At 38.6% G+C, this 15124-nt stretch overlaps 1 protein-coding gene across 5 annotated transcripts in view; it reads left to right on the top strand.

Moving 5' to 3' along the window:
* Positions 1–15124, top strand: part of ADAMTSL1 (ADAMTS like 1) — a 489535-nt gene that overhangs the window by 362203 nt on the left and 112208 nt on the right. For 4 of the 5 annotated variants that reach the window (XM_087886305.1, XM_034410498.3, XM_087886306.1 and 1 more), the window contains 4 exons: positions 1069–1143; positions 5792–5949; positions 11746–11857; positions 14954–15092. In XM_087886305.1, coding sequence (XP_087742431.1) covers positions 1069–1143; positions 5792–5949; positions 11746–11857; positions 14954–15092 — 484 coding nt within the window. Of the gene's footprint in view, positions 1–1068; positions 1144–5791; positions 5950–11745; positions 11858–14953; positions 15093–15124 lie in introns of those variants that run through there. The other variant, XM_087886307.1, reaches the window with a different exon arrangement.

Here is a 15124-nt window from a genome sequence, read left to right on the forward strand (position 1 = left end):
TGAATGAGTAATCGATAGACTTTTTAAATCCTTATTTCGATTTTCAATATACACGTTGAATGTATATTTAATATTTGAATCATTGTGCAAAAATTGCACAATAGGATCTACAGTCTGAAAAAGGCTGCTAATCCTGGTACCATACGGTTATTTTTCTCTTTTTCTATGATACTTATGTACACCAAGTTTTTACAAATGCAGCATACAGTTATTTTCATATATATATATATATTTATTTTGATTTATATGCTGCCCTTCCCCGGAGACTCAGGGCGGCTTACAATGCGTTAAGCAATAGCCTTCATACTTTTGTATATTTTATACAAAGTCAGCTTATTGCCCCCACAAACCGGGTCCTCATTTTACCTACCTTAGAAAGGATGGAAGGCTGAGTCAACCTTGAGCCTGGTGAGAATTGAACTCGCAGTAATTGCAGGCAGCTGGAAGCTAAATACTACCTTTTAACAGTAGCATTAGTCTGCTGCGCCACTCAGGCTCTTCCATCCTTCCATCTCCTCCCTATTCACCTCCACTTCATCTCAGTAACATATTCACCTCCCTATTCATCTCCACATCATCTCAGTAACATATTCACCTCCCTATTCATCTCCACATCATCTCAGTAACATACGGTAATCACTGAATATCATCATAGCAAATACATTACTTTAGCCATAGAAAATAATTTTAAATAATTTCAAAGTTTGATTATGTTTCTTGTTTATTTTATTTTTTAACATGCATGAAAATTCTTTGTGCAAATTCTTGAAGAACAGGAGTCGGCTTGAAGAAGAACTGATGCATTAAGGCCACGACGGTTTGTTTTACAAGAGACTTTGTTTAATTTAAACAGATTTTCTCGAAAACAAGGCCATTGACTAGGCATATAAAGCATGCTTGTTTCACATTTAGTTTTTCTTCAGGGTTCATTGGATTTGAGTGTTTTTATTTTAAGTGACCAAAGTATGGCTTGCAATTTTCCCATGAAAATGGTTTTCTCTGCTTGGCTGAGCTTCCTTTGCTTGTTGACCATGTGTATTTTTTTGCTTTCTTGCCTCCCCAATCCAGTGGATGACACTGTTGTTGTTATTCCCTACGGAAGTCGTCATGTTCGCCTAGTGCTGAAAGGTCCTGATCATTTATGTAAGTAAAAATACGCTTGTTATATTGAAATACTTCTAATAAGCTTTGGAACTCTTATTTCAAACAAGGCTGCATGGCTCCTTTATTTTAGGGAGATTGAAACATGAACAAGGGGCTTTGTATATGTATAGAGAGTCCATATCTGGGCCGCAAAAGTCCAGATGACCATTAGATGCCATCTTTTTGCTTAATTTTTAAATTTTATTTTACTGTGATTTCTTTGGTTGATTGTTGTGAGCTGCGCAGAGGCGTTGGATCAGGCAGCATACAACTTTAAATAATACCAATAATAATAATACCAACTAGGATAATCCAAATTTGTAAGAAAGTAGAGTGTGTTCTAAAACTGGTATCTGATTTTCCACTCAGTATGTTAGTGCATGTGTGCATACATAATTTCTGTAAAATGTGTTTTTTTGTTGATAAGAATATAATAAAAGCTACCATGGTATTGAGCTGAATTACTGACGAATTTACCACATTGTTCTTATGCTTACCTTTGTTTCATAGAGCAAAGGGTAAAGGAATCAACCACCAGATTGTGCTATTAAAGGATAGAAAATAAAAATGTGGAATGAAAAAGGTTGGGAGCTATATAGGTCTTCAGTTTACTGAATTAGAATGTGATTGACAAGAGTTAGGATAGGGCCAGTGGTGGGATTCTACTGGTTCTACCCGGTTCGGGTGAACTGGTAGTGGCGGGGGCGGGAGGCTCCACCCACCCACCCAGATGTCATCACGAATGCTCTGCGCATGCCCAGAAGTCTCTGTACATGCGCAGAGATGGCGCACACAAGTGAAGCTTGCGCACACAAGTGGTGGGTTTCAAAAATTTTTACTACCGGTTCTGTGGGTGTGGCTTGGTGGGCGTGGCATTGCTTGGTGGGCGTGGCTTGGTGAGCGTGGCAGGGGAAGGATACTGTAAAATCTCCATTCCCACCCCACTCCAGGGGAAGGTTACTGCAAAATCCCCATTTCCTCCCGATCAGCTGGAATTTGGGAGGCAGAGAATAGATAGGGGCGGGGCCAGTCAGAATTTTTACTACCAGTTCTCCGAACTATTCAAAATTTCTGCTACCGGTTCTCCAGAACTGGTCAGATCCTGCTGAAACCCACCTCTGGCGTGTACGCTCGCATTTGTGAACCAGTAGCAAAGGTAAGTGAATACCACTACTGGATAGAGCATGTATACATAGTAACCATTATTGAAAGACAAGAGATAATCTAAATGTAAAGCAAAAATTGTGGATAAATCTAAATTTTGTTGGCATTTGAAGTTCATTCCTCCCACATTGGAGGCTCATATTAAAAATATACTGATTTCTTACTTGGAATGTGTAATGATAGGAAAGAGCAGAAGAAGCTTTTCGTGAGATTCTAAGCAATTGCTTTCTAACTCCTTTATGCTGCCTGTACAGATAAAATGTTGTATGCAGCATATCTTTTTCCAAGTTACTTATGTGTGATTCCTAACCTTGTTTGGCTTCAATACAATATATGCCACTCTCAATGTATGCATAGAATTCTGAATGGCAGGTATATTCAACAAGTTTCCTATGTCCCTTTTTCAATGGAAGAGTTAAATGAAGTTTTTTCTCGAATTCTACAGAAACTATTGTACAGTCCTGTACAGAAGCTGTACAACATATAGATATTTTAGATTAGGATATGTCTTTCAGAACTAAAAAGACTACCCAATCCTATAGATTAGAGACAGTAAACACTTGCAGCTGGTTGTCAGCTTTAAGATAAGCAATAGTAAAACTCTGAAAGGGCAAAGAACTTTTTTTTAAAAAAAAACCCTTTCATGCTGCCATAATTAAGGACATTTTATGATGGGTTATATATGGATTATATTCTATGTGCTCTTGATAAACTACCTTAGGTACATACAATTTGTTCTTGGGTGTAAAATGTGTAATTGTGAACATTTATCAGTAGATTGTGAGTTATAAACTATGAAAGAGGGGAAAATATGTAATATTTGCCTACAAGATAGAACAGTAAGAAATAAATATTATTTTGAGAATGCTTAGCCTGTACTCCTGTGGCTCTTATTTGCCATGCGTGCTGTTTCTCAGACTAATAAACATTATCATTTTGGTGCTCTGCTACCAATGGAATTAAGAAGAGCAGGACAAAGAAACATTTACAGAAACCAGTGTCTAGAAATACAAGAGAGGGAACAAGTATTTTCCACTGGATTAGGGCACGATTTTTGTCCTGATGTGGTTTGTTACTTTTACCCCTGTATTTAGTCATAGAGTAAGAGGGGGGTGGAGTTACAGTATGATGTAGTTGTATCATGATGCATAAGTTTCTGTGTAGAACTATAATAGTTGAGCTGCCACCGTCTGGCTACTATTAGATAACTGCAAGGCTTAGAAAGACCCTGAAGCAGAAGCCGCCAATCTTTTGGGAACCAGGGACATGGAGAGAGGTTTTTCCGCAGACCAGAGGGTACATGGTTTTGTATGCTGCTTGCATCCCGTGGATGGGGCTTCTCTTGTTTGAGTGGCCTGGTTTCTGGCAAGCCGCAAACTGGTGCCAGCCCATGGACTGGGGGTTGGGGACCCCTACCCTGACGGATAAGTTCAGTGTTGTAGGGTAGAAATTAAATTCCAATAAATCTTTAAACAGAGAACCAGTTTAAAAGCTGTGGCAGTATTGCAGGCTATTTCTGCTGGCTGCTGGCTGCCTGCAATTTCGAATGTCACCAGGCTCATGGTTGACTCAGCCTTCCATCCTTCCGAGGTCAGTAAAATGGGGACCCAGATTGTTGAGAGCAATATGCTGACTCTGTAAACCACTTAAAGAGAGCTGTCAAGCGATATATAAATCTAACTGCTATTAAGGTAAAGGTAAAGGTTCCCCTCACACATATGTGCTAGTCATTCCCAACTCTAGGGGGCGGTGCTCATCTCTGTTTCAAAGCCAAAGAGCCAGCGCTGTCCGAAGACATCTCTGTGGTCATGTGACCAACATGACTAAGTGCCAAAGGCACACGGAACGCTGTTACCTTCCCACCAAAGGTGGTCCCTATTTTTCTACTTGCATTTTTTATGTGCTTTCGAACTGCTAGGTTGGCATAAGCTGAGACAAGTAACGGGAGCTCACCCCATTATGCAGCACTAGGGATTCGAACTGCTGAACTGCCGACCTTTCAATCGACAAATTCAGCGTCTTAACCACAGAGCCACCGCGTCCCTCAGCTAATTGCTATTACTATTGCTATTAACCCATTGAAAGTGTACTGTAGTTGCAATAGCAATATAACATTAATTGACTTATCAAAGGTTCTGAATGTGTTTAGATTTTTTTTTCTTCCATTCAATCATATGTGGTTCTCAGACACTGCCTGGACAAGTCCCTGCAGTTTCCTTGGAAAAGTTTTTTAGATGTAGTTTGCCATTGCCTCTTTCTGAAGGCTGAGAGAAAGTGGCTGGCCCAAGGTGACCCAGCTGGCTACATGCCCAAAGCAGAAGTAAAACTCATAGTCTCTATTTCTAGCCTGAGGCTTAACCACTACACCAAACTGGCTCTCTGTTTCGATAATAATTCTTCCCTATTCATTTCATGTTCCCTAAATAGATAGTAATGGTGATAAATGAAAGAGCAAATGTATTAAAGAAAACAATTCAATACATTAAAGTATGCATTACATATGTCAGTAGGCTTTTGCAAGAAGAGAAGAGATAGTGTGCACAATTAAAATGGAGTACAAAGGCAAAATTAGCCAATCTGGGGCATCACAAGCAATGAGTATTTATTATACTGATCATAGATAAATTTTTACAATGTAAACTTCCAAAATGCAGACTAATTTGCATCTCATAAAAAGATATTTAAAGACCTGTGTTCTGTCAGACGAGCACAATTCAAAACGCACTGATGATGCCTCCTCGAATGGTGATGAAAAGTTTGCAACCATATTGTCAAGCTCAGAGCTCAAACCAACAGCCTTACACAGTTCATTTAGTGACCATTCAAAGTTGCAACAGCACTGAAAAAAGTGGCTTATGATCTTTTTTCACACTTATGATCATTGCAGCATCCCTGTGGTCACATGATTAAAATTCAGAGGCTTGGCAACAGACTCAGTATTCGGGAGGCCGATCCAACCGCCAATCAGTGCTTGTGCTAAATCAGGCTGTGCTGAAGCTGACCAGGCTGTTTGCTATTTGCTGCAAAGAGGCAAATTGCTGGGAGGCAGAGGCCGAAGGGTGGAGGCAGGCAGGCGGGCGGGGCTTCAGCAACATTCACTCTATAAGACGCACAAACATCACCACCCACTTGGGGGGGGGCATCTTATACACTGAAAAATGCTCTATATCTAAACTGTTTTGAGTTTGGGGCTACTATTCTCTCTTCTGCATGGCTAAGTCCAAAGAAACTGAAACACCACTACAAGTGCTAGCTCTAATGGAAATAGTTCTGTCTTACACAATGCAATAGATTAGTAGGTTAGATAGAAGCAAAGTGAAAACCAGAGAGAATGGTATAAAGTGAACTGGATAAAGCATTAATAACATGCTCAATTAAATTAAAACAAATAATGCTTTATATCTAGTGTTTTTCTTGACAATTTTATTCCTTTGTGCCAATGAAACAATGGTGTGTGACTCTTCCAATTGCTTGTATTTGTCAGATCTAGAAACCAAAACTCTGCAAGGTGTGAAGGGCGAAAACAGTCTCAGCTTCACTGGATCCTTCATTGTGGATAATTCTTCTGTTGAGTTTCAGAAGTTTGCAGACAAAGAGATATTGAGGATACCTGGTCCTCTCACTGCAGATTTCACTGTAAAGGTGAGAAGCTTTGAACAACTAACAAACAATAATACTTTGCAATATTTATGCCTGCTTTGTGGTAAGTAGGCTTATGACCAGCGGTGAAATGCTACCAGTTCAGACCAGTTCACCCGAACTGGTAGCGGCGGCAGGTGGTTCGGAGAACCGGTAGCAGCGGCAGCACAAGGCTCCACCCACCTGCCCAGGCGTCGTTACTTCCTGATTTTAACCTGTTTTTTTCCCTCTGCACATGCGCAGAAGGCTTAGCACATGTGCAGAGGGTCCAAAATCGCATGTGATGCATGTGTGGAGCGCACGCGCGTGGAGCGCACACTTCCAAACCAGTAGAGAAGGTAAGTAGATTTCACCCCTGCTTATGACATTGTCTCTATTTATTATAACATTCAAGACTATGTTTCTCCTGCAAGTAAAATGTGCTATTCTAGGATGCCAAACACTTACTACTACAGGTAGTCCTCGACATATGACCAAAATTGATCCAAAAAATTATGTTGCGAAGTGAGAGATTTGTTAAGTGAGTTTTGCCCCATTTTACAATCTGTCTCACCACAATTGTTAAGTGAATCACTGCAGTTGTTAAGTGAATCTGGCTTCCCCATTGACTTTGCTTGTGATAAGGTCGCAAAAGGGGATCACATGATCCAGGGACGCTGCAACTGTCATAAATATGAACCGGCTGCCAAGCATCTGAATTTTGATCCCGTGACCATGGAGATACCGCAACAGTCATAAGTGTGAAAAACGGTCATAAGTCACTTGTTTCAATGCTGCTGTAACTTTGAATGGACACTAAATGAACAGTTATAAGTTGAGGACTACCTGTATATGAGGAACTGCAGTACTTCCTGAATTATTGCAAGTAACATAGTCCATAAGCCAGGGGTGAAATGCTCCCATTTCAGACCGAATCGCCTGATCCGGTAGCGATGGAGGCGGGTGGTTCGGAGAACCGGTAGCAAAAATCCCTGCCCCCCCCCCATTGCCCAGCTGAGCCGCACAATCATCAGAGGCTTTTTTTTTACTTTTAAAAGCATTTTTTCTACAACCTCTTCGGCCAAAAAAATGCTTTTAAAAGTAAAAAAAAAAAGTCTCTGCTGATCAAGCAACTCAGCTTGGATCGTCAGAGGCATTTAAAAGAAAAAAACCCTATTTTTCTTTTAAATGCCTCTGACGATCCAAGCTGAATTGCCTGATTGGCAGAGGCTTTTTTTCTTTTAAAAGCCTCTGATGATTCAAGCTGAGTTGCCTGATCGTCAGAGGCATTTAAAAGAAAAAAGCCTCTGCTGATCAGGCAATTCAGCTGGGATTGTCAGAGCCTTTTGAAAGCATTTTTTTACAACCTCTTCACCGAAAAGGTTGTAGAAAAAATGGTTTTAAAAGTTAAAAAAAAGAAAAATTGGCCATGCCGACCCAGTCACATTACCCCACCACCACCAAGCCACGCCCACAGAACCAGTAGTAACAAATTTTAGATTTCACCACTGCCATAAGTGGATATGTTGCATTAAATCATCACATTATATTAGACCTCTGCTGTTTGCCTTCCCCATCTCCTCAACGTTTCAGAACTACTACAGGAGAATAATTCAGGAAAACCTCTTGAGTTGCTAAAGAAATTAGGAGAATTAAGCTTTGCAGTTTGTTACAGTGAGTGAGCCAGCTTTGGTTGAGAAATCAACAGATAGCTTAGAAGCTCTGTTTTGTGTAGAACTGGCAGTAAGAATCAAATTATTTCTTCCCACTAATGTTTTCTTCTCATTAATTTTCACCTCTTCCAAGTAATTGAAAACACATTGCTGAAAGTAAAATACACATGCTATAGAGAGGCTAAGAGGCTCAATGGAATGTAAACCTTTGAGAATTACAAGATAATAAAACATTTTAGAGCAGATGAAGGTGGGACAGAAGGGCCTGGAGATTTTAAGATATAAGCCGTAGGATCTGTATCAGGTTTAGGGTATCATAATTTTTCATTGAGGACTCCCAACAAAAATGGTTTGATGCCATGATCATTAACGGATAGAAATGTAGATTATGCTGCAAAGGGAATAGGTGATGGACAGTGCCTGTTTCATTGCTACATGGTTTAAACACCAGGACTAGGACCGTTGGTGTTTCTGTCTTCCAGTTTGATTCCAACGTTATTGGCAGATCAGTGGTCAAGCAACGTAGAAGTTTTTATCCCATCATAAAGTGAAGCCGAGGCAGGAATTCATCTTCACTTAACAAGTCATGGGTTGAGAAAAAAGGTTTTAGTCCATCCCATTCTTCAGCTAGTCTTGGCCAACCTGTGTGAAGCAGAGTGAATGAGAATGTATAATTATACAACCTTATCTTTTGGGAAATTAGATTGTTTGGCTAGGTAGTTAATCAGTGATTGGATACGTAGTTAATTAGTTAGTTGGTATTTGCCAATCAGGAATAAAATGGATAGATATTAAAGTATTTGTAAAGTACTCAGCGCCCTTAAGTGATGGCCCATTTTTTTCTCTCTGTGAATATTTTCAAGTAAAAGGAGTAAAGTAATTAATACCAACTTCGTTGTTCAGAAGATTTTGCCAGATATGGATTGAGATGAGGGAGATAAAGTGTAGATGAAAATTTTGTAACTCCTTGAGGTCTTTCTTCAGTAGAAGGACCACAATTGAATATCACACATTCTATTTATCTGGCTATGCTAGGCTGAATTTTATGGATTTTATAAATCCAGATAGCTTCAGTTGAATCTGGATGTTACTTTTTATTTTCATCCATTTCAATTTGAGCTTCCATACAAGATATACTACTCAGCCTGTTTCAGTTGCTTGGTGAAATGGCCTATGTTGAGCCCAGGAAGAGAGAGAGAAAGAGAGCATTTCTGATAATTTTCCTATATATCTCCAATGTTTGTTGGTATATTAACCATGATGCCTTTTTGGATCAATTGGCAGGATTAGGCCAGTAGTGAAATCCATTTTTTTTAACTACCGGTTCTGTAGGTGTGGCTTGGTGGGCGTGGTGTGGCTTGGTGGGCATGGTTTGGTGGGCATGGCAGGGGAAGGATACTGCAAGATCCCAGAGGTAGTATTTGCCGGTTCTCCGAACTACTCAAAATATCCGCTACCGGTTCTCCAGTGCCTGTCAGAACCTGCTGGATTTCACCCCTGGATTAGGCCTTGAAGATGCTGTTTTGTAGTCATTTTTATCTTTCCTAGGTGCTGCAACTTGTTCCTCAAACCCTCAGCAGACATCCTGAGGAAACTTTAGGGTCCCAGCTTTTCCTCCATGCTGTTCAATGTCAGTCATAGCTATAGAATGGACTGGAGTTGATAATGAACAACAATTCAGCTCTTGTTCTTATAATCTGAAAAATCTGGATGGCTACTGATTACTTTTTCCTCAACTAGGAAATGTTGCCTGATTCATAGGTCACTTTGTTGAAGGTGACTTCCAAATTGCTGTCACTCAGGGACCTATTTGAATCTCTCCTATGGGAAAATTAGTTATTTACAAATCAGTATGATATTTAATGAAATTTTACAGCTATTAATTCGAAAGAAATGTAAGGAGTGGCCTATGCGTTCTGGTGTTTAATATCCCCCAAAATACGATAAATTATCTAGAAACAAAGAAGAAGACATCAGTTGCTTCAGGATTTTTAGGATTTATATATCGTGGTGAAGTTTTTATACTCAGTCAATGAAAGGGAATTCATGCACATTATTTAATGAAAAGCATCAGGTAACAATTCATAACTAATACCGATATTCACTCTTATTCTTGCTTTGGCTTTTGGGATAGTTTAAATTTCTAAGAGCAAAAATAGCCAAAAATGTTTGATTTAAGTAGGAAATGTAAGCAATCAGGTTTAGAATCAGCTGGTCAGTATCTGATATTCCCCCCTCTCCACCTCTACTGCCGACCCCAAAAATACTTTCTCACCAAAGTTCTGTCAGTTTTGTAATCATCATATTCCATCCCATGCATCTTTTTTTAAACAATAAACATCAGTTTGTCTGATTCCTTTCCTCTCATTCACCTAGCAATGCTATTTTTTCCTCCATCTGTGGTTACTTGCAACATATTCCCACCCAAGAGTGTTGGGGTTAGTAGTACAGGCTATACAATATGTATAATTTCCCATTTCGTTTGGGAGAAAGATCTGCATCTGTCTTTTTTCCATGCCAGAGAAGACAGATAATTAAGCAGACAACACAACAAAAATCCTTGGGGAGATAAATTGTTATGTCTTCCCAACTTTTGATGCGGAATTTCCCAATCCTTCCTCTCAGGCCCCATGTAATCTCTCTTCTCATTTATTTTGCTCTGCCTGGGATCTCACAAACATGAATTTTTTTAAGGTTCGGGCAACACTATTGATGGTATTCTTTTTTTCCCTTTTTCTTTTCTGTTTAGTTAGCATTTTCCCTTCCAATGCTGTTGTTAATCTTTATTTATACTGGAAATTTCAAAGAGCTAAAAGCATTGAAAGCATGTACATGTCCCTGGATTCGCTTGTACTTTTCCGTCATCCCAAATCCATGTGTGATTCATGTACTTTCTGTCTTATGCAAGGAATTAAAAACCTTTTGCTGAGCAAAATGGTAGTTATCCATACAAGAGGCCTCCTTCACTGTGTAGGAAACATGCAATGTTTCAGCTGTAGCTCCTTTTTTCCTTCTGGGAATATATATCACTATTAACTTGATTAAAAGAAAGCTGCAGGCTCTCATCAGTAGACTAAAACTTTTATATCCTTCAACATGTCTCAAGCACTTCTGCCTTCCTCTTTATGACCCCTTGCTTTTTTTCCCTTCTTTCTTTCTTTCTTTCTTTCTTTTTTTTTTTTTTGTAACCTAAGGATTCTGAGTTTTGTTATTGTTTTTCTCTTCTGTTTTGGAGGGAAAAAACCAAGGCCATTTCTTCTCCAGTAGTTTCCTTTTTTTTTCTGATTTATTTCTTTGTTTGTTTGAACAATAGAATGGTTTTTGAACCAAGGGAATAAGCACTTGGTTTATACAGATACAATCATGTAAGCTCAATATTATCTATGTCAGCTTTTCCCAAATCCATACAAGGGCAAAAGCCACATTGGTTGGACATCTTAGGCCTCGTTTCCAATGCACATACATCAGTTTGTTAATATTTGTCTGCATTGACCAGCAGAAGTTTCTCAGGTAACTGTAAGTAAATCTTTCCTGAAAATCTTTTTTCCAGCCCTATCAGGAAGCATTTGACAACCTATGATCCATATTGTTGATTTTTGGTTTGACGGCTTTCTTTGAGTGTACTTTGCCAAAACATCTCTGTCAGCTTTTAGAAAAGCATTAATTATCAGCATTAGGAAGCTGATAATTCAGATGTTTTTATTTGCTTCATTATTTATCTAGAATAGTTTTAAGAGATAATATTGTTCTGGACTAATGATTTTATGTCCCCCCCCCAAATAGAAAGGTTAACCAATCATGATAAAAATTATTACCTATTATAATCTAGGAGCCACCCTGCAAGATAGATGACAGGGCTAAAAAGATTATCGTGTTCATAGCATAAAAGATTACCGTGTTCAAGTATTACACCGTATATCTATTTAAATATTTAATTGCTATTTCTCTGTTTGGGAACCCCTTTGCACAAGTGTTGAAGTTATGCTTCTTGATATCGAAGTTGCTTATCTGAAGATAAGGGTGGAGGACTTTCACTTATTACAAAGTAATTCTACATTGTTAAGATAATCTGTTTTAGAAACCGTTGTTCTAGTTATATCTGGATTACAGACTGATAACTTTACCTGTAGCTTTTCTTTTTTTTCAGATTCATTACGTTGGTGCTGCTGACAGTACAGTTCAGTTCATTTTCTATCAACCTATTATCCACCGATGGAGAGAAACTGATTTTTTTCCTTGTTCTGTATCCTGTGGTGGAGGTAATGAATATAACACTCTTTTCTGCCCTGTAATTCTAAAAAATACTGATATACATCGCCAAGTTTGTTCAAGGTGACTTCCTAAATTACTGTCAAAACTTCACCAAGTTTTGTTCTTATTTTTTTTATGGAACTTCCTTCCATCCTCCCTCCCTCCCCCCCTTTCTTTTTTGTAAATATTTGTAGTCTTTATTTTGAAGTTGTGGAAGTGCTGATTTGTCTTTAATTACCATCTGTACAGTACAATACAGCTACCTCCTGAAAGATCTTCAAAGAAAAAGTTCTCATCTCATTTGCAGTCTGCTCTTTTAAAATAAATTGTATTTTTCTAAAGGCAAAATGGAAAAATGACTGATTATTAGACAGCTATATAAACCCTAAGTTTTAATAGCAATAACTATTTATCTTGGTTTGTTTCCTTATTCATATCTATCTATCTTTTCCTAATTATTCCACATTTATAAAATTACTGACTACAATTTAAAAATGTAGTTCCTTAAGGTACCAGTAATTGTTATATACTCAAATTTTCTGTGGTGAAAGAGGAGTTGAAGTCATGCATTTTGTTTAATTTTTTTTTTAAAAAAAAAACACCATTTCCTAATTGCTGCCTACTTTAATAAGGAGAATACATAAACCCATGACAGGACCGGAGAGGTAATCTCATGCCGGGGTCGGAGTTTATAATATGAATAATGCTGTGCAAAGAACAGGTTCATAGTTTGGAACTGCTCTTTGACCCTTGATCACTCTGGATCTTCCCATGAAAAATGACAGTGGCAAGGAATTGTCACTACAGTACATCTGGTACATCCGTTGTTATTATTTGGTTTGATCTGGCTGAGAAGTTTTAAAAAGTCATCCCTTTGCTGCCCAGGTAGCATTACTATCATTTTATCAAGACAAAAAGTTTGTTTTTACTGATTCTATACCATATTCATCTCAGACCTGTTGCCATATGCTAAATAAATAAATGTCAGATCTGTAGCTTGCTTAAAGCATGACATCCAAGTTATTAGTTGTCCTAAATCAAATGAAGGGGGAAAGCTTAATACCTTTTCGTGCATACAGAGCACTATATATAATGACTTCTTAGTGCGTTTAAAAGCCTCTGGTTTGACCTTCCCACTAAAAGTTTAATAATTTTTGAAGACTCCATTTCATTCTAATAATTGTCACCATGGCTCATAAATAAAACCTCAGAGGGAGCTATCCAGCCTTTGTGGTCAAGGATAGCAGCACCTTCTCTGCAGAAAAGACAATTGGCTTCTGGTAATTGAAATGAGATAACCACAGCTGATACTCCCATATAGGAAATTAGAGATGGGGAATGAGAAAAATGCACAGAAGGAGGCTTCCATTGAAGAATGCAAAGCTGGGCTTCAAGGGAAAAGATAAATCACCCAGAACTTATGAGTAGTTAGGGAGATCTTGTGCTTTCTTTTTTATTTCTTTATTATGTTCATTTTCTATACTTGCTCTTAGAAGCTCAAGATTTGTACAGGAGAAAAAAAAAGCAACCTAGCGCATTAAATCACTAAAAGAGAAGCATAAAATATCACATGGGGTGAACTAAGTAGAAGCAAGGAATCATCTTTCATATGCGGAGAGCAGAGCCAAATTACAAATGACACCACTTCTACCAACTGCAAACAGAATTCATCAACTTTGAATGATAATTTATATGTATTTGATTTACCTTTAAGTTATGCATCTGAAGTTAAAGATATGTAATATAGTATATGATATTTGAATGTTATTCTTAAGATGTATGTTCAGGTATGAACATAACTAAGTGAGCAGTCATAGAGCCCAGAGCTGTATTTAGCCCCCAATTCATTTGCAGCTTAATGATAATGGATGGAAACTGGTCCAGTGTTGCTCAGGAAAACAGTCATTAAAATAGATTTAAGATACATAATAAAACAACAAAAACACCAATAACTAGCTAACTGTGTGTGTGAGAGAGAGAGAAGAGATGATTTGTACTTGAGTATGTTTGTGTGTGTGTGTGTGTGTGTGTGTGTGTGTGTGTGTGTGTGTGTGTTGCATACACTAGTTCATGTAACAGAACCTCATTTCTACCGTCCCCTACGTACAGTGGCCCTTAGCTTCATCAAAAGTTTTAAAGTATTGTTTCCCTGAGTTGCAACACTGCCATTACTGTTTATTGTTTAAAAACAAATCTTATTTGTTTTTTTATTTATTTTTCATTTTAAGGTGTTTTTATAAGAAAAATTTACCATGGGAAAATCACTATCGTACATTGGCTATAAATCAACATGCTTTTAATTGTAAGATCCTCTAATGAGATATCTTATACTAGCAGATATGGTTATGCTTAGCCTTAGAAGGTGTATGTGCTGTGTTATAGTTTTGCATTACAAACCATAAACGACATTTCTTGCAGGAATGTTACTATATCAAGTTACAATCAGTCTGTCCATCTACATACTACTACTCCTCTCCTATCTGTTTGTAACCTTCAATTAGCCCAAACAGTGCGTCACAGCACAAATTTTTATGAATCAAGATGTCTCAAACCTGCTAACTGAAAACAATGATGCAAAATCTAGGACCCGTTATTCCTGTGTTGAAATACCCAAGGCAGGGGTGGGTTCTATTTACCTTTACTATTGGTTCGCAACGGGAGCGTGCGCAGATCACCCTTGTTGACGTCGGGGCGGTGGGCGAAGCCTCCTGCCAGTTTTACTACCGGTTCTATAGAACCGGACAAAACCGGGAACAACCCACCACTGACCCAGGGTCGTCATACCAGTTGTATTCGCAAAATTGTGGCTGCTGTAGCCTCACCACAGTCAGTTGCCGCCACATGATTGTAATTTCCAATGCTCCCTGCCAGTTTCCCACAATCAAAGTCAGTGGAGAAGCCTGCAGGAAGTTGAAAGTCACCCGCATTCCCACTGCTTTTTTGCCCATCTGTGGTCCTTCTGCTTCTCTGTTTCAGTAAGGAAAGAATGACTCAGTGGGTTACCTCGTGGGACCTCATTGTTATTCAGATTAGTAGACAATTGCTTGTTGATGTGGAACTGCATAGCTGCCTTTATCTTTACCCAATCTGCTTTTTTTTTTAAGGTTATCAGCTTACATCTGCTGAATGCTACGATCTGAGAAGCAATCGAGTGGTAGCTGACCAATATTGCCACTATTACCCTGAAAACATCAAGCCAAAGCCAAAACTCCAAGAGTGTAACCTAGATCCTTGTCTGGCAAGGTACATCAGTTAACAATTTTGAGATGCCGTTT

The sequence above is a fragment of the Pantherophis guttatus genome, chromosome 2 (assembly GCF_059756535.1).
Source record: "Pantherophis guttatus breed Tessera chromosome 2, ASM5975653v1, whole genome shotgun sequence".
NCBI classification, from domain to species: Eukaryota; Metazoa; Chordata; class Lepidosauria; order Squamata; family Colubridae; genus Pantherophis; species Pantherophis guttatus.